The 26,828-nt window shown below is 35.6% G+C and overlaps 1 protein-coding gene across 10 annotated transcripts in view; it reads left to right on the top strand.

Annotated features, from left to right (window-relative positions):
* Positions 1-26,828, top strand: part of RPS6KA3 (ribosomal protein S6 kinase A3) — a 112,558-nt gene that overhangs the window by 19,662 nt on the left and 66,068 nt on the right. For 5 of the 10 annotated variants that reach the window (XM_038587044.1, XM_038587038.1, XM_038587037.1 and 2 more), the window contains one exon: positions 11,384-11,440. In XM_038587044.1, the coding sequence (XP_038442972.1) occupies positions 11,399-11,440 (42 nt within the window). In that variant the 5' untranslated portion in view covers positions 11,384-11,398. Of the gene's footprint in view, positions 1-4,561; positions 4,676-4,834; positions 4,929-5,842; positions 5,944-11,383; positions 11,441-26,828 lie in introns of those variants that run through there. The other 5 variants (XM_038587043.1, XM_038587040.1, XM_038587041.1 and 2 more) reach the window with 4 other exon arrangements.

The raw sequence follows: 26,828 nt of genomic DNA, 5'->3' as shown, positions 1-26,828 counted from the left end.
ATCAATGAGGAAACAGATTCAGGTCATTTTGCCACAGTCACATAACAAAAACTTGGGCTTTTAAAGCCCTTCATCATGGTTTTTCTGTTTTAGATAGGAGGGCTCCATTAAGCCTCTGGAAACCAGAAGAAATCATTAGACTTATTCCTGAGACTCTTAAATTAGCTAACCCAAGTAATGCATTAAAGAGTTACCTAGTACTAAAATTTTTAGCCTTCAAAATGGAAGTGGTCCCATTAAGATAAGAGACTCCTCAGAATCCCCTCACATATTTGTATTTGTCATTTCCTCTGGCAAGGCGAGCAGGAGGAAAGAGAAGCTAACATTGAACACTCAAAGACACTGGGCTTTACCACAACCTCCAGCATAACTAGTATCCAAATCTTATAGATTAGAAAACTGAGGCTCATGTTAAGTAACTTGCCCAAAATCACACCTATAATAAAGGGCAAAGTCAGGTTTTGAAGCTTAATATGTTGGATTCCAAAGCCGAAGATGTTTTCTCTACATTGTGATTTCCCAGACTTGTCTAATCACAGGAATCATCTAAAGTGCCTGTTTAAAAAATGAAATGAAATGCCATGGGGATCGCTGGGTGGCTCAGCGGTTTGGCGCCTGCCTTCGGCTCAGGGCATGATCCTGGAGTACCGGGATGAAGTCCCACATCGGGCTTCTTGCATGGAGCCTGGTTCTCCCTCTGCCTGTGTCTCTGCCTGTGTCTCTCATGAATAAATAAATAAAATCTTAAAAAAAAAGAGAAAGAAATGCCATGGGGCCATGGGGCTTCTGAATTTCTGATTCAGTTTGGGATAAGACCTGGTAATGTATCATTACCAGGAATCTTAGGTGATTCTGATCATCACACAGGTTTGGAAAATACTACCAACTCCATTAGAGTACTGAGTTGGGACTTGAAGGCATTAGGAAGGCAGGAATAGGTTTGGGAATAGATAGAGGAGCTTAAAAAAACATGTTGACACTTAATGAGTTACCAACACTAGTGAAATAAGAATAGTAAAATTTGGGGCACCTGGCTGGGTCTTGATCTCGGATTTGTAAGTTTGAGCCTCATGTTGGATGTAGAAATTACTTGAAAATAAAATCTTAAAAGAATAGTAAAATTGGATTGTGAAAATTATAAAATTGCTTTAGGTTCCTTACTCTGCACAGAAAAACAATGTCTTTTTTTCTTTTTCTTAGTACTTCTCTTTCAGGTGACAACAGTTACACAATCATTCTTTGACATTATCCTTGTTTATATTTGGGTACAAAGGCACTGCTGAAGGATGGCTAAAAGTGTATTTTGGATGCAGACAGGAAAGAAGGAATTAGACTCAGAAATAACATAAAGGTGCACCTGGGTGGCTCAGTCAGTTAAATGTCGACTCTTGATTTCTACTCAGGTCATGATCTCAGGGTTGTGAGATGGAGCCCCGAATCATTGGGCTCTGCTCTGGGGCGTGGAGCCTGCTTAAGATTCTCTCCCTCTCTGCCCTTCCCCTGCTCACAGGTGCACACATACAAACTCTCCTTTAAAAAAAGGAAAAAAAGAACATAAAAACAGCTTTAAATACAGAATCAATAATTTCCTCAGGTGTGAAAACTCTAGAAAATCTTAAATAACTTTAATCCTTTAAGTTTAAGGCTTAAAGTCACAAGATTATAACATTCTCAAGCTGCAAGAGCTCTTAGATAACCACATATTTTATGCATAAAGAAACCACAACTCAAGAGAGGCTTAAGGACTTGCCCACAGACCTGTGGCAAATTTTCAAATCCATGCTGGCCAAGGTTCCATCTAACTCTTTTGGATTGCAGATAAGTATCAGAAAATAGTGACTTTTCCACAGTCACACTGCTTTTTAGAAATAAGTTTACTGGCAAATCATATTTACCTTATATTCACTACTTTGTTTATCTAATTTTATAGTTTCTTCCTTCTTTACATGCCCTCTTGAGAGCGTGAATATATTCAAAGTGATTGTTTTTTAGGAGATTATGCTATTTGAAGTATCATGTCTGAATAACAATATGTTAGAAAAATGAACCATTACCTTCTTAGAATAGTGTATTTAATAAATGGACACTTTCAGAACATGTTGTGTTATGGAGGAACTCTAGTTTTCTCTACCTTTGATTACAAAATTTTATTTTATAGAGAAAAATGAGCAAAGGTAGATGTCTATACGTGAATTCTAACAGCATTTCTGTTTTAGGAGTATGAGCTTTGGATTCAGACTTGGGTTCAGTTATCTGCAAACCTAAGAGTTCTGTGATCTTGAACAAGTTATTAACAATTTTTTCTTCTCTGCTGTACAAAATAACCCATCTCATGGTTTATTAATGATTAATTGGAATGAATTGAGAGAAAAAAATGTAACAAGGCTAACATCGTATTTTGAACAAAATAAGCATTGCATAAGCGATGGCTGTGGTTATTTCCTTGAGCCAGTAGTTATTTACAAGAATGTTAATTTCTGAATGAGTGCCTTGGGTTTATTTCTTCACTTTCTTTATCATAATCAGAAAATATGATCTGTACAATTCCTACTTTGAAGAATTTTGTATTTACTTTATGGTCTAGACATACTCTTTATAATTTTTCATAGATACTTGAAATGAACCTATATTCTTTTTACATTCTAAAATTCAGTATCTACTCTATCTAATGTAAATTACTTCAAATGCTTTGTCCTTATTTTGTTCATTATGCTAGCTGATACTAGAATGCTAAAGCTTCCCCTCCTGTTTTGTGTTTGTTCATTTAATGTTATAGTCTCCAAAATATCTTTTGTGTTTTGTGGTTTGTCTGTGATTAAATGTTCAATACTATTTTGCATTTATTACTTTTAATGACTTGTTTGAAAAAATAACATGCTAATTATAGATCTGAAAATAGTAAAACATTTTTACTCTAAGAAATATCATTATTGAGTAGGGGTTTTAGATTCAGATTTGGGTTTGAATTTAGGCCCTGCTTATTAGCCTTAGGCTGATGTTAGACTTTTTTTTATTTGAGCACCTACTAAATAATTATTGAGCACCTACTTGTGCCAGGCATTTTGCTAGGGGCTAAGGATATAGTACTTAAAAAGATTGACCTACCCAACGTAGTTTAATTTCCCATTTGTAAATTAGTGATAATGCCTTGAAGAGTTGTTAGAAGCATCAGAGGTGATCCGATAGTACTTATCACTTGCCTGGTGTGTGCTAATTGCTCAGTAAATGATAGCAATTATTATCACTATATGTATTAAGAACTAATTACATTTTTAGTTCAAATCAGATGACCTTTCTAATTGGTTATAGGTTTTTGCCTCACATTTTATTTTTGGCCTCAATATTACAAACTCTTTATGTTCTTCTAGTCTTACTTGTTTTGTTTGTCTCTTTAAAGCAGTAAATAATTGTGTGGGCTTTTTAACCTTTTAAAAAATATAACCAGTGACTCTTAAAATTTTTATTATTAAGTATTTCAAACACACCAGATAAGAGAGAATTGTATAATGAGCCACCATATTCCTTTAACCCCGGAGAGATTGTCAATTTATGGCCAGTCTTGTTTATCTGTACTTTACTCATGCCCACACACACATTCTCTCTTCCCCTCCCTGGCTCCAGTGGATTATTTTGAAGCTAATCCTAGATACATCAATTCAGATGTAAATATTTCATTTATATTTCTTAAAAGGTAAAGACTTTTAAAAACACATAACCATTGTAACATGATCACTCATAAAAATGTCAATAATTCTGTAATAGCATTAAGTTCCAGTAAGATACTTTCTTTTAATTAGATACTTTAAACTTTACATTTCTTACATTATTTCTTTTGAAATGATTTCTGTCATCTTAAGTTTTTTTTCTTGTGGTTCTTTTCCTTCTGACATATGGATTATTTTTGTTTGAGGAGGTTATGAAATATTGAAAAAAGAATTATAGAGTTGGAAAGACTTGGATTTGAGTCTTGCTCTTGCCATTCACTAATTAACTTTGCTGAGCCTTGGTTTCCTCATCTGTAAAATAGGGGTGATTATACCTACCTCATGTTCTTAGGGTTGAATGTGATGCTTTCATAAAGTAGTTATTACAGTCTTTGCCAGTTATTATCTTCTAGTGATTTGGACTGCAATAAATAAATTGTTGGTTATCATATGGTTTCTCAAAACATTCCAAAATTTATATTTATTAGCTAACTACTAAAACTAGTGGTTTTCAGTAATCCTTTTAGGAAAAGAGAGAATTGAGAATCTTTTTCTCCCTTCTTCCACTACCTCTTTTATTTGAATCTACATTAATTTAGCCTGAGATTACAAATCTTACCTTTAACTAAGTTTTATATTGTTTATATACTTATATCAATTATTTACTCTTCCTTATAGACCCTTTCTCCATTAGTGGGGTTATTTTATTCATTTGTTTCTAAATATTAAGTTGGTGTCAGTATACTTCACTAGTTCTTCCCTACCTCAGTAGTCTTAAGTTCCTTTTTTTTTTTTTTTTTTTTTTTTTTTTTTTAGTCTTAAGTTCTTATTTTGATTCTCTTTTAATGGTCTAGGACGTATCTTTGAACAATTTATGAAAAAAGATACTACCAGGATGGTGAAATTTTATAAGACTTTGCTGATCTAAGAATAATTTCCTGTGACCTTTGTACATGAAAAACTAGGACAAGGTATACAATTCTTAGATCATAACTTTTCCCTTTCAACTTTCTGTAAGTCATTACTTCATTGTCTTCTGGCATTTTATTGTTGCAGAGGAAAAATCTGAGGTCATTCTGATTTCAGTTCCTTTGAAAATAACCTATTTTTTTCTGCTTGTATGCTTGTAGGATTATATCTTTATCCTTGAAATTTAAAAACATTTGCCAGGACATGTCTTGGTGTTGATGATCTCTGTTGAACCTTCTCAGTCTCCAGTCTCAGGTATTTTTTTTTTCAGAACTGGAAAGTTTTCTTATACTTTTGATTGATTAAAATGCTCTGTTTTTTTCTTTAGGAACATCTGTTATCCATAGATTATTTCTATGTCTGTCCTCCATAGTTTTTTAATCTTTTCTTTCTTTTTTTTTCATTTATTCAAGTTTGTCCTCTGTGGCATGGATTCTGTTTCCTGCAGTGTCGATTCTAATATTTGCTATTCACAATGCAGATTTAATTTTGCTACTGTGTTTTCATTTCTTTATTCTTACCTCAACATACTCCTGTTTCATAAGCAGAATTCCCCTAAGGGGTACACTCCAAAAAACATAAGGTGGATTCAGGCCTAAAATGGATCTATTTTCTGAGGCCACAAACCACAGGACCAAACTGAAAACAAAAAGCTTCTGAAAGGGTCCTCTAAAACTTAAAAATGTAGATATAACCAGAGGTCATTTCTACCCTAGTCTAGAAAATACAGCAGTCTTGAGTATTAGCAGACCTTTAGTTGCTCAAGGAATAGCAAAGCAACCCATAAGGGCACCTTAACTAGAAATAATGGATTTTTCTGATTATATTAATTGCACTTTTTCTCATTATAAAAATAATAGATAATAAATGCATATAATTTTGAAAATACAGTACAAGAAGAAATTCCTATGACCCAGGTAACTACTGATAACATTTTATGTTTTGCCAGTTACATACACACATGTTGGGGGGGGGGGCATAAAATTGGGGTCATGCTATATAGTTTTGTATCCTTTATGATTTAATATATTACAAGCGTATTTTTGCATCATTAATTTTTTGAGGCCCTTATTTTAACCATTGCATAGTATTCCTACATATGAATAGATGTGTTATGATTTATTTAACCAGTCCCCTGTTGGTCATTTAGATTGTTTTCTATTTTTCAGTATAATGAGTATGATGAATATCACTGTACATAAGTCTTTATGCACATCTCTGATATTTCCTTAGGATAAATGAGGAGCTGATTCTTAATCCTGTCATATTGGTAAGGATTATATACATTCCTTATTAAGAATATAAAATGCTTGTTTCTTATTGTTTCATTGTGATTGCATAGAAGATTCTTTGGATTCTGAACAATTTGATGGTATCTGAACTGAAATTCAAGAGAGGTTTCTCATGCCTCATCCTCAACACCTTCATGGACTCCTATTGTATATGCTTTGGGCAGGAGAACAACTGCGGATGTCAGGGAGTTTGGAAGGCAAATATACTTGTGGGAACTTGAGGGTGGTTAAAAAAATATATACAGTCCTTGCTCATTCCTACAACCCGGTCTTCAAATTAGTACACCAGGGTTCTGGACCCTTTCTTTTCCTCCTCCCTTCCTATTATTTCAGGCTCTTATTCTCTGTGAGGAATTCTTTTCTCCCGATGTTCATATGTATATTTCGTTTCTACATAGGAGGATGTCAGATGATATTTCCTAGTAATCTCAAGGTACCATCGTCAGTCACAGATGATTTTTTTAGTTCTAGTATACTTGTATATGATGATCTCCTGTTGGACTCAAAGCATTTTTTAATGTATTTTATATTTTCTTTAAAGGCATCCAACAGTAACCTGAAACTGTGCATTGTTGTAACATACTATTACAACAAAACAATCTGTTTAATAAAGTTACTTAAAACAAAATTTTTATTTAGTAAAATATTCTTATTTTTAACATTTCAGAATTTTCCTTAAAATACTTGGGAATACTCTAGAAGTCCTGAAACCTTGGTTAAGAATTACTGGTTTGGATTGTTCATCCTTTTTAAACCAGAAAGATGATCTTAAGTGATAATTTCATACCACAACCTTAGAAGTTATTTTGAAAACAATTCTTGCTGAAATGCAAGCTAACAGTCTCCTTTGTCTGATTTGTTCTGATGAGACCCATATTGTATGTTATTTTAATTTTTGACTTTTACACATTTCAGACTAACAGAGTAAAGCATGATTAGCATTTCCTAACCTTTTCCAGTATTTCACATAATATTTGCATATGTACAATCTGCCAAGCTCTGCAGTTTTTTGGCCAGAAGGCATAATGGTGGGATGAGAGAGGATAAATACATTTGCCTCACTTTTAAACTATTCTTTTTTGTCTGTACTCATTCTTTGGCCACATTGTTTAAAAATATACTACACGTATGAATGATCTCTTTCACCCTGCGTGGTGGGAAATTGGCTGTATTAAGTGGTGAAATAAGTATCTCAGCACTCCCCTGTACTACTTCATTGCATTATATCTTTAGAAGTTAACTGTAGAAATGTATATATTACACAATTCAGGCAAAAGAGAGGGGACAGGAAGTAGCATTTACTGAGTATCTACTGTCCCTTGGTGGATCCATTTGAGTACAACATCCCTGTGAGGTAGATATTATGTGCATCTTATAGATGAAGAAACTAAGACTCAAAATGTTGAGCAACTCACCCAAGGTCAGGTAACTATAGCAGTAAGTGACAGAGCTGGGGTTTAAACCTGGTACTAGTGAGATGCAGACGACATTTTTTCTGCTTCTTAAAATTAAATAAGTTTTCTTATTCAATAGGTACTATTCCTTGAACTTTTGGAACTATAGAAATTGTGATATCGAGTCAGACTGATGGCCCATGTATCGTAATTCCTAGTGAAGCCAAGGGTCATTTTTCATAAAGGAAACTTATTAGTTGCATGAATAATTATGCTCATTTCTAATAGATAATACTTGAATCCTTGTTTTTATGAAATGATCAAAAGGTTTGTTGAAGTAAAAATGCTTTTTAAAGTAGATTTTTGTAAAGCTTCAATATGTAGAATAACATTGGCTTTTATATTTTCCTTAAATTGTTCAAAATTTTCAATCTTTGCTAAACTTAGAAAGGAAGTAGATATTTTGGCAAAAAGTAGAGCATAAACTACCTTTAGATCATGTTTCACTTCATTTTTTTTTAGATTGCCTTGTTTGTATATTACTGTTAACTGGCTGGGTGAGGAGTTTAGAAAAATATATTGTAAAATTTATGGATTACATGAAGATGAATATAAGGAAGAGGTTTATTAGCAGATTCAAAATCCATTTTATAGAAGCTGTAGCAATCCTATAGAGGATCAGAACTAGAAAAAGATGAATCAAAAACTTAAAATAAGGCTTTATTCGTGAGACTAAGTATATCAACAGGTATACAGGGCTTAGTTGCACTATAGAGAAGGCAAGTATTTAATCAACAGAAAACTTAGTATGACTCAGCAATGTGTTTTGGGCATTTCAAGAATAATGCATACGTGAACTGTATTAATATACAAGGGAGGTGATAGGCTCTTTACTCTGCATATGTCGTATCAAGGTTGGAATGTTAATTGAAAGCAGTTCTGTATACTACTCTTTAAGATGAATTTGGTGCATGCTTAGAAAAGAAGATGGTCTCATCTATCTGAAAGGAATGTTTGAAGGAACTTGGCTTGTCTAGTAAAGAACAGACTCAGGATGGTTTACGGTCATAAGTGTAGATTTACTTCCTGCGATTTTGCAGAGTACAGGCAAGTTAATCATCATATATTAGCAATTCTATTAAAGGGTATTTGTAGCTGAAGAAAATTACTATATAATGAAGAATTTTATCTAGGTTGCCTGGAGAGATAGTACATTCTTGTCCTGATAGTGTTCAAATCTAGGTGAGAATGGGAAAGAAAGAATTGAAGCATATGATGTTTATTTGGAACAAAAGCCTTTCAAGATCCTTTACTTACTATCTCACTTTTGAGTCTAACACTAACCCTTTGAGTAGACAGGCAAATATCCCCATTTTGAACAAATAAGATAATAGGCTGAGACAGTCTGAATTGCCCAGAATAATAAAGCTCCCAGGACACTATTCCATGTTTAGTGCTATTTCTACTATACCAGTTAGCCTTAAAAGTAAGTTATAAGTAAGGGATTCTTACTTTGTATACACTGAAAATTGCAAGGAGCAGATGGTTCTCAAATTTTATTCCCATGGAAAATGTAATTGTAGCTCAGTCAGATCAAGGGTTCTAAAAGTCAAGTAATGGGGAGCTATTCAGCAGATCTGTGTTATAGAAAGAGAACTCTGCATACAATTAATGAGAAAATCTAGTTTGCACTACTAAATAAACGATGGTACCATTCCCTAAAATAGCAAATGTAGGAGAAGTAGCAAATTGGTGAGCCATAAAGGGGGTGACTGAATTTTGGATATAGTTAAAATGGCTACCATTGAGTGTTTATTAAGTGCCAGGCACTGTGCTTAGAGTTTTATATCATTTATCTTAGTCTTTACAATGACTTTCTGAAGATGAGACATTTTAATCTCTACTTTTCATATGAAGAAACTACAACTTAGTTTAAGTAACTTGTCTAAGGCTTCATAATTAGTGTAAGAGCAGAAATTTGAGTCTAGGTGTCTGGCTCCCAAACCAGTGTTCTTAAGAGCTAGTTTAAGGTTTGTCTGTGATGTTTGGATAAAAATGATCAGTATTCAGTTGAATAAATGATTGTGGCTTTTGGGAGAAAGATGTCTCCTGGAGTTGAGTACTTACCATAGAAGTGGACAATACTATAGCCTCTGAAAGTGTCTTAGGATGATAAAGGTTGTTTATACCGGCCTCCCTTTTTCTACGTTTTAGCACCATTTCTGTGCTTTATAAAATTGTATAGGCATTCCCTAACCTAGGAACATACTCTATGAATGTTTGAAAATGAAGCGTACTCTTTTTATGAGTCAGTAGACCCATGAGATCCTCTAGGATAGATCTCTAGGTTGGGGACCATGTATTATTATCCATTCATCCACAGCTTCACACCTAGAACATAGCATGAATGAAATGAAATGGGAGGATTAATGGATGGATAAATAGGGATTTGGAGGGTAGAGAGCGTTCAAATTCAGAGCATCTGCCTCATGTGGGATGTAGGGTAATGGGTGGGCTGCCTTCTATTTCCCAGTTGATAATGCTCCAAAGATGGCTAGCTTAAATCCTTCTACATTTGTTGAATTGACAAGTGGTCAAGGGCATTTACTCCTTTTTCCATTGAAGTAACTAGAGAAGCCCCTGTGTTCCTGACTTCTGGTTTTGTTTTGTTTTGTTATTAATTACACAAATAATACATATTCATTGTAGACACATTAGAAAATTCAAGTATGCAAAAACAAACATTTTAAATTGTCTAAAATTCTTCCACCCCAAAATAGCCACTGTTAACATTTTGGTGTATATCCTTCCAGAGTTTTTCCCATACAAATATATACATTGAAACATGTATATATTTATTTAAAATGGGATCATTACAATCCATATTTTTTTGTAAACTGCTTTTTCACTTATTACATGTGACTGTCTTTCCATGTCAATAAATTTACATCTTTATTATCATTTTAATGACTGTATAGTATTCCATTATATGGATGTACCATCATATATTTAACTAGTTCTCTATTGTTAAGAATTTAGGTTTCCAATTTGGAGTTCTTTTTGGAAAAAGTTATGGTGAGCATTCTTGTATGTACATCTTTGCACACTTGTTTTAATACAGACTTAGATTACCTTCCTGGAAGGTTGTACTGATTTATACTTTCTCCAGCAATATACTCTAAGTGCTCTTTTCCTCATACTCGTATTAGTGCTGGGTGTTATTTTTTCTGTAAACATTACCAGTTTGAAAGGCAAAGGTATCTTTTGGTTAAATGCGTTTATTTGATTAGTACTAAGGCTGAACTCTTTTTTCCCTTATTGCTCATTTCTGTTGAGGTTCATCATTTTTTCTTACAGGTTTGTAAAACAAAGTTATTTATGTATTCAGGATGCCAACCCTTTGTCATATGTTGCTTTTTTGTAATCAATTTGTCTTTAATCTTTTTTGTGTCTGGCAGATGACATTTTAAACTTTTATCAATTCAAATGTCATTTTTTCCTTTATGATTTCTACCCTCCTTACCCCATAAGTATTATTTACTTGTATTTTCTTCTAATACCTGTATAATTTTATTTTTGACATTTAAATGTTTAATGCATCTGGAATCAATTTTAATATGGAGATCTAGCTTACTTTTCCCCTGAAATAATCAGTTGACCTGATTAATTAATCAATGGAGTTGGAATATAGAATGGTTTTGCCAAAGAAAGTATTGTAAATGATGTTTGGTGAGGTTTAAATGACACCATTTGTAATGCATTTAACTTAAAATAATCTCAAGGGCTCACCTGGAAAGGTAATCATCATTTATTATATTATTTCCATGAAAAATGTTTTTATAGTTAACTTTTAAAGCACAACCTGTTGCATTTTGGCAACTACATACTTATATGGTGATTTGGTACTTCATTAGAACCCTGTAGGGGTGATAATATTCCTATATGATTTTGTTTTGTCTGCCTTCATTTAACTTTAACTGATGTGAGTTCCGTGTTGGTAACTTTCAACTTGTGCTTTTCACAGAATGGACAGCAAATTATGGATGAACCTATGGGAGAGGAGGAGATTAATCCACAAACTGTAAGTAAAATATTATATAATAAGGGATATAGATAAATCAAATGCCATAAAATTGAAGGATTCTTATTTTTAAACTGAGCAAAGTAATGATCTTATAGTATTAGAAACTTGATGATGCTTTCACATTAATTTTACCAAAATACAGTCTTGAATATGCCAGTGCCATTTTTAAAAACTGATTGGTAAGACTGATTTATTTAAGAGAATGACAAAACAAATTGCTTTATATTGTTGGAAGTTTTTCATTAGTACCTTAAAACTTATTTTTTTTAAAAAATCAAACCATAGATTTATTAAAGACAAAAATATAAGGATAATACTTTATAGAAGCATTTAACATAGAAGATGAACATTCACCATTTCCTCATCTTGTTTTTTTATTCACTTCAAGACTCCAGCACCTAGGCCAGTGACTGGCACATAATAGACACTCATTAAGAATGAATTTAAAAATGTTCCTACCTTTAAGATATCCATTGTTTGCAGCACAGTTAGTATCTTCTTTTTATTCCATACACAAGACAGTTATTACTGATATTTATAATATATATATTCTCAAACTTGTTCTTTTCACTTAATAAGTCTTGAACATCTTTATATGACAGTACATGTAGATCTGCTTTTTTAAATTGTTGCATGATATTCTATTTTTTTGAGATTTTATTTATTTAGTCCAGAGAGAGAGAGAGAGAGAGCAGAGGGAGAGGGATAAGCAAACTCTACTCTGAGCACAGAGCCTGACATGGGGCTCAATCTCATGACCCTGAGGTCATGACTTGAGGCGAAACCAAGAATTGGACACTTAACCGACTGAGCCACCCAAGCACCCCTGATGCATGATACTCTATTTTATGCATGTCCTATACTTAATGGAATTTTCCCCTATTTATTTTTGTGAACTTGTGTTTCAGTAGGATATAGTCTTAGAGAAGGATGCTAGAACAAAAGGTATGAATATTTAAATCTCAATAGGCATAGGAGCTCCTGGCTGGTTTAGTCGGAAGGCATACAACTCTTAGTCTTGAGATCATGAGTTCAAGCTCCACACTGGGTGTAGAGATTACTTAAATAAATAAATTTTTTAAAAAATTAAAAAATCTCAATAGACATTGCCAAATTGCTGTCCAAACCAAAAAAGTTACAAAAATATCACTACATGAGAGTACCTGTTCAACCATACCGTATTCAACACTAGATATTATTAGAAATTATTTTTCATTTGAGCTACTCTAAATAAATAATACTTTTTCATTTCAGTTTACGTCTCATTTGATTATTAATAAAGTTGAGTAACCATGTATTACTGGCCTTTGTGTTTTTGGTTGCTTATCTCCTTATGGTCTATGTGATCATATATATTCAGGGTATTAACTCCACATCGCTAATGTATCTTACAAATATATTCTCCTTATTTTTTTAACATTTGTTATGTTGTCTTTCACTGTAGGTATACAGAAGTTTTCATTTTTTTTAAGTTTTCATTTTTAAATGGTCAGATCTGGCTTCTAGGTTTTGTGTTTTGGTTATAAAATATCCTCTTATATTTTCATCAACCACCTCTATAGTTTTGTGATTTACATTTAGGTCTGTGGTCTACTTGGAATTGTAATACCCATTATGACATAGAAATCTGACTTTTCTTTCCAAATAGCCTGTTGTCCTAATCTCTACTAACTGAACAAATAAAACCTATTCAACTTATTTGAAATCTCTTTTATCATATATAGAATTGATATATATATTCCTTCTTTCAGTTTCCTAGGGGGCTGCCCTAACAAAGTACCATAAGCTGGGTGGCTTAAAATAACAGAAATTTATTCTCTCACAGTCAGGAAGACACCAAAATCTATGTGTCAACAGAACCATGCACTTTGAAGACTCTGGGAGATGATCTTTCCTTGCTTCTTCCAGCTTATAGTGGCTGCCAGCAGTCCTTGGTGTTCCTTTACCACGTTATTCCAGTCTTTACCTCCATTGTCAACATGGCATTTTCTCTATATATCTCCATGTCCACAAATTTCCTTCTTCACGTAAGGATACCAGTCATTGGATTAGGGCCCACCTTACTCCAGTATGACCTCATCTTAACATTATTGAATCTACAAAGACCCTGTGTTCAAAAAACACATCCACAGGTACTGGAATTAGAAATTGAACATACCCCTTTGGAAGACACAATTCAATCCAAGCATCCCTGAAAGTCTTCACCTCACATATATTTTCAATTACTATACTTTTATTATATATTTTCTATGTGTGGCAAGGCAAACCCTCCCACCATTTTACTTTTCAAAATTGTGGTCTTACACATTATCCAAATGAACTTTACAATCAACTTATCAAGTACTCCTAAAAAAGTTACAGGATTTTTATAAAAATTCCATTAAATTTGCTAATTAACATGAAGAAAATTATTTTAATAATATTGAGTCTTCACATCTCAAAAATATTTATTCTGATATTCTTTTATATCCTTTATCAAAAGTTTACGGTTTCTTTTTTTTTTAAGATTTTATCTATTTATTCATGAGAGACAGAGCGGGGAGCGGGGGGTTGCAGAGACACAGGCAGAGGGAGAAGCAGGCTCCCTGTGGGGAGCCCGACATGGGACTCGATCCCGGGCCTCCAGGATCACATCCCGGGCTGAAGGCGGCGCTAAACTGCTGAGCCACCCGGGCTGCCCAAGTTTACGGTTTCTTACATATAGTTTTATACATTAATTTATTAAGATAATTCACAGATATTTTATAGTTTTTGTTATATTGCAGTGGGATTTCTTTTCTGCTGTTTTCCATCTGGTTATTGCTAGTATATAAAACGTTAAATGTTGGGGCCCCTGGGTGGCTCAGTCAGTTAAGCCTCTGCTTTCGACTCAGGTCATAATCCCCGGGTCCTTGGATCAAGCCCCACATTGGGCTCCCTGTTCAGCGAGGAGTCTGCTTCTCCCTCTCCCTCTGTCCCTCCCCCTGTTCATGTGCTCTTTCTCTCTCTCTCTCTCAAATAAAATCTTGTTAAAAATGTTAAATGTTTCTATATTCTTTTTAACATCTTGGGAAAGTTTTCGGAAATCAAATTGTCAGGAACATTTTGTCAGTTATGGAAGAGTGAGATCATCATACTCTTCTTAAAATCCTTTAGTAGTTTTGTGCTTCCTTCAAATGAAATCCAAACACTACAATGTGACCTATCAGGCTCTGTATAATAAGATCTTTGTATACTTCTCTGGATCATCCTCAGTCATGCTCCTCTACCCTCTCCTGAAAGTGCAGTCACTCCAGTGTATCAGGCTTTCTTTTGCTCCTGGGCCTTCATAGGTGATAGTTCCTCTCTCAGAATTCTTTTCCCTTAGCACCCCTTCCACTTAACTCCCAATCATCCCTCTGGTCTAAGTTTGATATCACTTCAACTGAGGCATCTTCCTGACACAACTACCAGTTTTATTTCAGCCCTCAATTTTTCCTTTGTGCTGCCATAGCAGCCTCTGAGTACCCTAAATTGGAATATCACATTAGATTCCATTACTTATTTATTCCCGACTAAACTGTGAGCTGCATGAGGCATTGACCATGTAGGACTTATTCGTTGTTTTCTATCAAATACCCAGTACCCAGTAGGTGTTCAATAAGTGCTTGTTAATTAAATGAATGCGTAAATTAACTGTTGGCTAGCACAAGGGCCCACACATGGGACCTGTGCCTGAGGTTACCTTCACATTTAGTGTAGATTTCTGTTCTGCACATCTCAGGCCATTTGAGGCATTCTATTTCATTCATCTAGAGTATGTATTTACTAGCATTTAAGCAAATATGAAAACAAACAGTGAGTGTTAATATTTATTTTTTTTGTCACCAGTTACCTGTTTTTCTTTACATAGCAATTTCTTTGGAAGGAAAACCTTCAAATTTTTTATTCTCTCTGTAGTCCAAAAACATTTTCCATTGTGCCATTATATGGCTCATACTTTCCTTCAGAGTACTCATGGCATTAGTCACATTACATCTGGAAGAAAATTGTATTTTATAACCAGGTTGAAAAGGTGCTAGACTGGGTTGTGATATCGAGCTCCACGCTGGGAGCTCTCCCACTCACTCTCCCCCTTCCCCCCCCACCCCCGTGCTTACTCATGCGCTTGCGTTTACATGCTCTCTCTGGGGGGCGGGTGGAAGAGGTGCAGTGTGAGTGAAGTTGTTGAGCAGATCATTCCAGATTATAAGAATTAGGATTGAGTATAAAATAAAAGCCTAATATTTACTATTTCATTAATGGTATTAAATCGAAGAGATTGTCAAATATATATTAGCCTTATACTTTTAAATTATATTTGCCCTTAATGTATAACAGTTTTCATTTTGTCAATTACTGATAATTTAAATAGCAAAAGTTGAGATTAGTTATTAGTTATTATTTGACGCATAACAAATTACCCCAGACTTGGTAGCTTAAAACAACATGCATTTCTTATCTCACGTTTTCTGTGAGTTATTAATCTGGGCACAGCTTAACTAGGTCCTTTGGTTCAGGGTCTTTCACAGACTGCAGTGAAGGAGTTGGCCAGGGCTAGGTTTTCATCTGAACCTCAACTGAAAAGGTTTCTTCCAAGCTCACAAGTTTGTTAGCCCAGATTCTTGGCCCATAGAAAGTGTGAGATGGTAATTGTATATATGGAGCTTGTCAACTGGTAAGCTTTCTTATAGGTTGATTGGCCCCTTTTTTTAAAAAAAAAAAAAGATTTATTTATTCATGAGAGACCCAGAGAGAGAGAGGCAGAGACATAGGCAGAGGGAGAAGCAGGCTCCATGCAGGGAGCCCGATACGGGACTCAATCCTGGGACTCCAGATCACGCCCTGGGCCAAAGGCAGACACTCAACCGCTGAGCCACCCAGGCATCCCCCTGATTGGCCCCTTTTTAATGGGAGTATGATGAATAGCCAGTTTTGACCACAACAAGATGGTAGGATGGATGGAGAATAACCTGGGTCCATTATTGACCTAATGATCTTGTGATACCTCTTCATCCTAATTTACTCTGTTACCTATGGACTGTTCCATGAGAGGAAAATAGGCACTTATCTTGTTTGAGCCACTGTATTTTAGGGTCTTTTTATTACAGCAGCCAAGTCTGAACTCTGACTATAGCGAAATCATTCATTAACCAAGTACTTCATGAATTTCTATTAGGTGCCAAAAACCCTGCTCTGTTGTTGGAGACACAAAAGCATAGGAGGGAAACTTGCAGTCTTTAAATGGTAAAATAAAGTTGTTTTTGTGTTCTCTTCTGGTAAATAATCACCCGAAACATCAAGGAGAATAAGAAACAGAAATGTGGTCTTTGAAATTAGAAGACTTCTGTAATTTGAACCACAACCATAAATATGAAAAGTAAATAAAATAGTTATAACAAGAGGAAGTTAAAGACCTTTTAGAGGGGTATAGCAGAAGGAAACATGCCTTATTTATTGTCCTCATAGCCCCAGAAGAGCTCAAGAATGAGGTCACCAGGTACCATGGAAAGTGGAGGAATAGCACAGGGCTGAAAACAGATTGGTTGAATGTCAGTATAAACAACTTCCACTCTCTCCTCTGTCCTACACCCGGAAGAGACCGAAAGTATTTTATAGAGAAAAATGAATCAGAATGGCTCCAGACTTGGGAAACCCCAGGTATAGTAGGAAATGGGGTGAAGCACTGGGCTAGAAACAGATCAAGTGAAAGCCTACTACTAAATGTTTTTTTGGTCCCCTTCCCTTACCCATTACACCAACCAGGACCATATCTTTCAGGCAGGAAAGTCAAGCCTTCTTTCCTGAAGAAATTGAATGGTCCCTGAATAAAAGACCTTCAGAACAGAGATTTAGGAGATCTTAAATGTAAAGGCTGGCTATTTGGCCAATTAACCTACAAAAAGGGATAAATTGACAAGCTCCAGAACACCTGGTTCACCTCTTAGTGTCTCACTCTTAAGTATGACTGAAAAGCCAAATGTTGCTGGACATTTTGAGAAAGGCTTCCAAATGAAAGAATAAGCTCAGGCAGCCCGGGTGGCTCAGCGGTTTGGCACCTGCCTTCAGCCCAGGGCGTGATCCTGGGGACCCGGGATCAAATCCCACATTGGGCTCCCTGCATGGAGCCTGCTTCTCCCTCTGCTTGTGTCTCTGCCTCTCTTTCTCTTTATGTCTCTCATGAATAAATAAATAAAATCTTTTTTATTTATTTTTTATTGGTGTTCAATGTGTCAACATACAGAATAACACCCAGTGCTCATCCCGTCAAGTGCCCACCTTAGTGCCCGCCACCCAGTCACCCCCACCCCCCACCCACCTCCCCTTCCACCACCCCTAGTTTGTTGCCCAGAGTTAGGAGTCTTTCATGTTCTGTCTCCCTTTCTGATATTTCCCACACATTTTTTCTCCTTTCCCCTTTATTCCCTTTCACTATTTTTTATATTCCCCAAATGAATGAGACCATAGAATGTTTGTCCTTCTCCGATTGACCTATTTCACTCAGCATAATACCCTCTAGTTCCATCCACCTCGAACCAAATGGTGGGTATTTGTCATTTCTAATGGCTGAGTAATATTCCATTGTATACATAAACCAGGAGCCTCGGTGTCCATAGAAAGATGAATGGATAAAGAAGATGTTGTTTATGTATAAATAAATAAAATCTTAAAAAAAGAATAAGCTCTTGAAGGAACAATGCAGTAAAAAGGAAAACAGAAGTTAAATCTGAGTGTTAAAAGACAAAGTTGATATGCTAAATAAGAGTAGGATGCTATTGTTTCAATTAGAAAAAGAAATTCTTAGAATTAAAAATGGAATAGGAATGTTTTACATTTTAGTAGATTTAGAAACTAATGTTAGGGAATCTCCCAAAAAATAGAGTAATAGAAAGAGATAGAAAATTAGAAAATAGAGAAAAAGAGGAGCATTCTAACATCTACTTAATAGAAATTCCAGAGAAAACAGGGAAATGGAAGAAATTAGGAAAGAAATATCATATTTGAATATCTCATTTAAATATCTGTGAAATTGAAATGTTTGTTAAAGTCAGTGGTGTGACACATTTTAATTGGCAGCATTTTTCTCCTATAATGGTACAGTGATAATTGTGCTCTTAGATAGATGGAGTACTAAATTACCCAACCCCCCACCAAATTTTCCCTAACATGAGGCCTGTGAGTAGCTAGATTAAAATAACCTAATGAAAGCCTGCTAATAAACAAACAGAAAACACCTACTCTCAAGAGGAATCATTATTGTGAATTATCAAACACCAGTGAGAGAAAACCCTAGAAGTGTTATTGGACTGACACCCCACACACACACCAAATTTACATGTTGGAGCCTAATCCCCAATGTAATGGAGTTTGGAGGTGGGGCCTTTGGGGGGTAGTTAGGTCATGAGAGCAGATGCCTCATAAATGGGATTGGTGCCCTTATAAAAGAGACCCCAGAGAGCTCCCTTGCCCCTTCTGCTATGTGAAGACACAGCAAGAAGATGGCTGTCTATAAACCAGGAAACAGATTCTCACCAGACGCTGAATCTGCTGGCAATTTGGATTTGGATGAATTAACTTCTCTTGTTTATCATAAGTGACTTAGTGTATGGTATTCTGTTCTAACAGCCCAAACAGGCTAAGACCAGCTTTTAGAGATTTTTGAAATAAAGGACTGTGTGTAAAAATAATATCAAACATTTCAACATTGAAAGTTAGAAGACAGGGAACAATGCCTTTGAAGTGCTTAGTGAAAATGATTTTCAACCAAGATATTTTCAGACATATACCTATTTTTAGGAAGTTGCTGGAAAGTGGGCTCCACCGACACTAGATGGTTGTTAACTAAGAAAAAGACATGAGATTCAGGCAACAAAGGATCCAACATTTATAAGCACAATGAAGAAAGCTCCTTCCCGTTATGATGAATAAAGGGTGCTTCAGAAGACTAGTTCAATCAGTAGGCTTAGAGAGTACTCAGTCCAGATTGAAGCAGACAGATGATTCCAGGAAGGCTGTCTCCAGGGGAAAAAAAATAGAAGTGATGAATTATCCAATAGGTTTGTGTACTGAAAATTCACTTAAGAGACAGAGTGAGAAGAGTTTGAGATAGGCATAAAGGAAGCAAATTTTAAAACAAACCAAACTTAAGAAGAAAACAGCTGTACACAAGAAATATAACTAGAGTATATTCCTTACCTTGGTAGTGAACAATGTTTGTACAGTCATAATAATTATAAAAACGGATTATTGATTTAACCAAAATTTGTGATATGAGTGTTAAGTCATCTATAATAGGATGTCTGATGATAATATCTGAAATTGATGAGTCAAGAGAAAGTAGTATAAGATTATTCTTGTTCTTTTTTTAAGTTTTTATTTAAATTCCAGTTAGGTAACATGCAGTGTAATATTAGTTTCAAGTATACTATAGCGATTCAGCGCTTCATACATCATCTGGTGCTTATCAAGACAAGTGTGCTCCTTAATTTCCGTCATTCCCCCACCCACCCACCTCCTCTCTGGTAACCATTAGTTCCCTATAATTAAGAACAGTGGTTGGCCTCTCTTTTTCTCCTTTGCTCATTTTTGTTTCTTAAATTCCACATATGAGTGAAATCATATGGTATTTGTCTTTCTCTGATTTATTTCACTTAGTATAATACTTTCTAGCTCCATCCATGTCGTTGCAAATGGCAAGACTTCATTCTTTTTGATGGCTGAGTAATATTCCATTGTATATATGTACCACTTCTTTATCCATTTGTCAGTTGATGGACACTTGGGCTATTTCCATAATTTGGCTGTTGTAGATAATGCCACTATAAACAGCAGGGTGCACGAATCCCTTTGAATTAGTGTTTTTTTATTCTTTGGTTAAATACCTAGTATGCGATTGCTGGATTGCAGGGTAGTTCTATTTTTTAACCTTTTGAGGAACCTCCATACTGTTTTCCAGAGTGGCTGCACCAGTTTGCATTCCCACCAAGAGTGCAAGAGAGTTCTTGTTTCTGCACATTCTCGCCAACACCTATTGTTTCTTGTGTTGTTGATTAGAGATAAATATCAGAGAGAGCAATGAAAAGAGCTGAAAGGGTACCAGGAGCTCTAGGTACTGCTGCTTTTTGGTCATACAAGCCTTGCAGCACTATTTGTACATTTAACCATTGATAAAAATTTAAGGTAACTAGAATTTAAAATAAAACTAGTTATAGCTGGTATAATCAGGTAAAAATTCACAGAAGACATAAAGTTTTGGTATAGGTTTTTAAAAGTGAATGTCAGTATTTCGGTGAAGGCATTCTCATGGGCAAGTGATGTAAAAAAAAGCCAAAGGGGGAAAAATGTGAGAGGTACCTAAATTAGTTTGACTAAAATGATAATCATAAAGGAAAACCAAATTTCTTTTAAACATAAGATATCTACACTCAGCTCTTGAGTTATGGAGCTGCCCCTGTGTTGTCTCTTGAACATGTACTCTGGTTTCTGTTTGTGAAGAACCATTTCATTCTGGCTGGATTGTTTCCCTCCTTCACACCGCATCTTTTCTCTCTTCCCTTTGTTCTTTGCCCTACAATCTGCCTTCTTATATCCTAGATCCACTTCTCTTCCATCTTCTGCGATTTTATTTTATTTTATTTATTTATTTATTTTTTAGATATTCAGTCATTTTTTTAAATTTTTTTTTAATTTTTATTTATTTATGATAGTTACAGAGAGAGAGAGAGGCAGAGACACAGGCAGAGGGAGAAGCAGGCCCCATGCACCGGGAGCCCGATGTGGGACTCGATCCCGGGTCTCCAGGACCAAAGGCAGGCGCCAAACCGCTGCGCCACCCAGGGATCCCCTTCTGCAATTTTAATACTCTTTTCCTTCATTTGGCTTTTTAAAGGTTCAATACTTTCTTGTCTTTACTCACCTGAAGTAAAAACCTTTATTTTCTCCATGTATCTCATAAAATATAAGGACATTTATCCAATTAAGTTGATTCATACCGGAATATAACAGATACTTATCACCTTCCTCAGTCTTCTTCCCTCAGGGATGTTTGCATATTAATCAATATTTTTTATAATTTATTGAATTTCTCACCAATTAGTTTGTTCTAGCTGGTGTCATTTGTTCTCTCTCTCCTGATGAAGAGACTTGATTATTTTTTGTCTTTATTCTGGTAGAGTTAGGGAGAGACTACCTTCATAGCAGAAAATAAAGTGCCATATAGCACTTCAAGCCAAGATATCTTTCTGGACTCCAGAATTTCCCATCTTTTCTCGGCTGACTAGAGGACTGGCTAGCATAATCCATGCTGAAGAAATAGGGAGTCTTGACTGTTTAGGTCTCTGTAGTCATCCAAGAGCCATCATTAAAGCAATTTCTTGCTTAGTTGGGAAATAATTCTCTTAGTGGTTCTTGGAGTACTGGGCAAAGGTTCTTCTGAGGCTTCCAAATTAAAGGAGATAAATAAGTTCCTAGCACAAAGTAAGAACCCAATAAGTATTCATTTTCCTGGCTTCTTCCTTCTAGAGTCTTTTTTTTTAGATTTTATTTATTTATCCATGAGAGACACTGAAACTAAGGCAGAGACATAAGCAGAGGGAGAAACAGGCTCCCCACATGGGGAGCCCGATGTGGGACTCAATCCTAGGACCCTGGGATCATAACCTGAACCAAAGACAGATGTTCAACCACTGAGCCACCCATGTGCCCCTTCCTTCCAGAGTCTGATCCTGCTCTTTCAGACTACTCACCAGGGATAAAGTATGCCTCCTAGGAACTATGGTGGTATCCAGTAATTTTGTGGCTGACAATAGATGTGGCCTTAGACAAAATTGTGAAATGAGCTAATCTTCTCTTAATTTGGTCTTTGACCCTTCTATTTCTCTTATTATTTACTTCTGGTGACCATGCATACATCAATTACTTATGACATCAACTTTATAAATATTATATGACTACAGTCCTAAACACTGTATTTATCAACTCAGTCTTTGTAGCTCTTGTGTCATAGTCACATGCATGATTAGCAAGAATGAGAGAAAGCTTGTTAAAAGTAATAGTGATAAAAATGGCTTAAAAAGATAAAGTGAAGATAATTCATGCCAGGTTAAGGAACAGCACCTCTATGCAGGACACAGGCAGTAGTACACTGGCAGTGCCCCCCTTCTTTACAAATCCCTTGAAGTCATGATAGGCCTTTTAGGAGTAATTTCTTCAAATTTGCACACATCCCGTTACTCTAGCAATTGTTCATATAAGTAACCCTAAGGCCGCAGTAATGTGTATGATGGCCTTCACAGTATCCGGGGAATTTCACCAGTTCCTAGTTGTCTGCTGATTTCCTCCACTTCCTTGAAGGTTCCCTCAGCCTGCCTTAAACCTTCCATTTGAACATCCAAAGTGATACTCATAGCCATGAGTCCAGCACATTCTTGCACACCTCTTGCAGTCATCGTGGGCCAAACACAAAATAAACTATAGAAAGAGAAGCCCTAGCTTAGACAATAGACAGTGAAGAACCCACTCAACACAGGAAAGTACAATAGAGTGCTCATTGGCAGGGAACATTTGTAGAGTGGTACATTGACAACACTTACTGACTAATTGTGTAGAGTATTGTCTGTTCTAACTCTCATGGGCTGAGAGTATATTTTAGCACTCAGAGCATGGGAAAAATATACTCTAGTACATATAAGTATATACCACTTAGGAAAATATTTCTTAGATAAATAGCATTATAATTGGCACTGCATGGTGGCATTAAATGGAGTATGTGTATAATTGGCAAATTTTCCAAGCATGTAAAGTTTCCCTTTGCTACATTTTTGGCTCTCTTTCAGCGCTATTTTTTCACTTCCTAGTGTCCCTTTTGTCCACCCCTAAAGAGCTTTTAAACAAATACAACCTTCCCCCTTTTTTTCATGGCTTGCCTACCTCATATGTTGCCTCTGATCCAAAATTGCTTCTCCTCTCCTGCAGTCTACACATTTGAGTGATTTAATCATAATTGGAAAGAAAGCAAACTGATTCGATTCAGTTCTGTTCAAGTATGAGTGGTTTGAGTCTATCTAAACTACTGTCATGATTTTGAAAGTTTATTAATAAATGAGAATTCAAATAAAGGAACTAAGGATTTGGTGAAAGAAGCTAGAAAAAGAATTACAAAGTAAACTTCTAGGGAGCCAGAAGAAGGAATTAAATACAAATTCCAAAATAAGTGAATGACAAAATAGGAGGTGTGTGTGTGGGGGGGAAGCAAATACACAACATTCAGAAAGCAAAACATGCTATGATCACAGATAGGAAAAAGTTTAAAACATCTTGACAACAGAAATATTTATAGATGAAATGATACAATGTCTGGGATTTATTTCAACATAATTATGGGGGGAAATGAGTGTATGAAGCAAGATTGGCTGTGAGTTGGTAATTGTTAAAGGTAAGTACTAGGTACATGAGGATTTGTTATAGGAGTCTACTTGAGATATGCTTGACATGTTCCTTAAGTTTAATTTTAAAAACAAAGAATACTAAATGTAACTGTATACTAATATAAAAGTCTTGCTGAGGGATGCCTGGGTGGCTCAGTAGTTGAGCATCTGCCTTCAGCTCAGGATGTGATCCCAGGGTGCTGGGAATGAGGCCCGCATCAGGCTCCTCACAGCAAGCCTGCTTCTCCCTCTTCCTACATCTCTGCCTCTCTTTCGGTGTCTCTCATGAAAAAAATAAATAAAATCTTCAAAAAAAGTCTTGCTGAAATGTGGTTTTCTAGAAAAATCTAAATGTTATCATTTAGAAAGGGATAGAAAAACAGAATATGTCAATAGCAGGAGAGAAATTTAAAATGCTAAACTCTCCACCTCCCAATTATGGTGCCAGGCCCCTATGATTTCATGGAGAAATCTTTGAAACTTTCAAGAAATAGATCATTCCTGTAGTCTTTAAATTGTCCTAAAGCATAGGAAAAAATTTACATTGCCTTCTAGTTTGTTTTATAAAGCTAGCAAAGCCCTGAAAATGAAAGCTAACATACAGAATGAAACTCTGCCAATTTGGCTTATGAATATAGATGTAAAACTCCTTTTAAAAATTTACAAATCGGGCAGCCCGGGTGGCTCAGCAGTTTGGCGCCGCCTTCAGCCCAGGCCCTGATTCTTGGGACCCGGGATCGAGTCCCATATCAGGCTCCCTGTGTGGAGCCTGCTTCTCCCTCTGCCTGTGTCTCTGCCTCTCTCTCACTCTGTGTCTCTCATGAATAAATAAATAAATAAAATCTTTAAAAAGAAAATTTACAAATCAAATACATATATTAAAACAGTGGATTTTTCCCAGAAATACAAACATGTCAGGACATCTGTTGATCTACATTATCAAATTGTTGGGTCAAAGGAGATAAACTAAGTGACTATTAATGGATAATAAGACGTGTTATAAAACTGACTATTCATTCCTCTAGTCTGACCTTAATATGATAAAATAATGTCTACAACCAAATACTGACTTCATATCTGAATGATATAGTGAGTATATTCCCAAGTCATGATCAAGTGGTGTTTATTAGTGCTTGCTTTATGGTTCAGAGACTGAGAAATTTGGATTTTGTTCTGTGGCAGGAACAATTTGAGAATTTGAAGAATTTGAGGTGGAGGTATGACCCAGTCTGATTTCTGTTTTAAGATTATTCTGGCTGTATACTAGGCATCACCCATTCCTTTTCCCACTGCAGTAGCAGAGTTGACAGAGCCCATATGGCCTGTAAAGCCAAAAACACTTACTGTCTGGCCCTTTACAGAAAAAAGTGATAATGTGTATAGTAATTAATATTCAAGTGTGTATATGTGTGTATACAGAAAAAGACTGGAAAGCAAAGCACCAAGAATAGTGATTTTTTAAAAATTTTTCTCCTTGTTTATTATTCAAGTTTTCTGTAATAGACATGTATACTTTTAATAATAAAGTTTACTTTTTTAAAAATTTTATTTATTCATGAGAGAAACAGAGAGAGAGAGGCAGAGACACAGGCAGAGGGAGAAGTAGGCTCCATGCAGGGAGCCCGACGTGGGACTTGATCCCAGGTCTCCAGGATCACGCCCTGGGCTGAATGCAGTGCCAAACCGCTGAGCCACCCGGGCTGCCCCTAAAGTTTACTTTTTAAACAATAAGATAAACATTAAAACCAGTAAGAGACAAGAATAAAGAAAAGTTAGTGGAAATTTTAATAAGATAAATTTAAAGAAAGTCAAAAGAAGCAGGAAAAATATAAACAATAATACCTAGTTTCATGCACACAGCCACACAAATATTATCTGTTTCAGATTTTGGCATGTGATACTTCTTACTAAGGCAGCCATTATTTGAATTCCTACTATATGCTCTTTACTATGGGGATGCAAAGATAAGTATGGTGTCTGTTCTGAAGATAAATCTGGTAGGGGCAGAGGCATGTGCTTTAACTGTATCAGTGCCATAAGCAATGTACCAGAGGGCCTTAAGCACATTCATTTTTGGTTAGGAGATAGTTTGCACCCATATAAAGCTGTTGCTCAGTGATGAGTTGTAATATGATTATAAGGGATTCCAATCATATGAACTAGTCTTTTAACTTTATTTATGGTGCCTTTTCATGTAGAGAAGTTTTTGAATTTTATAATAAAATCTATGCTGTTATTTTCCTTTATGGCTTCTGCATTTCCCAGACAAGTAGCCAAATGTCCTAACATCTCCATCAGATGTAAAGTGTCACATTTATTCTTTTATTCCTTTTTTTCGCTCTGTTTATCTTTTACACAGTTGGTATCACAGTGCTTTCATTAAGGTATCATTTCAACTCAGGGAGACTTATTTTGGATTTTGGTATCTGAAATATCGCACCATTTTCTTAGTGCTAATATTAAAAAGACAGCACACAACAAAATGTGACTGTTAACCTGAGCATCAGTAGTCATTAAAGCCAATTTAGACTAACCCCTTAAATTCAAAGGTTATTTGGTGGCTTCTTAAGTATTACTTCAATAAAGTTGATAAGTGCTGTATATAGAGACACTCCTATTTTGTTTTGCATGTCTTAATCAGTTGCACAGTAACCATGCTGTTTGCTGCTTCTTGACATTCTTAAAAGGCATCTCATGTTCAGACTGCAGTTTTATATTAGGTGGTTGTCCTAACCATGCTGCCCTTTTGAGCATTTGTAAGGAGCTAAACATATATAGAACATTATAGAACATAGCCGCAAAAATTTGATATGGCAGGAAGGGCCCTGGCCTTTCAAATGGCACCTATAGCACCTAATCGACACTCTGTTTGCTCAGTAAAGTAGTATTAAAGTGAGCTTCCATTATAGATAGCTCCATCATCAAATATGTGCCTACTTTGATCATGGTTCCTTTATCCAGAA

Source organism: Canis lupus, chromosome X, assembly GCF_011100685.1.
Source record: "Canis lupus familiaris isolate Mischka breed German Shepherd chromosome X, alternate assembly UU_Cfam_GSD_1.0, whole genome shotgun sequence".
In the NCBI taxonomy this organism is placed as follows: domain Eukaryota; kingdom Metazoa; phylum Chordata; class Mammalia; order Carnivora; family Canidae; genus Canis; species Canis lupus.
Note: the sequence above shows the minus strand (reverse complement) of the source record. Positions and strands in the feature narration are given on the sequence as shown.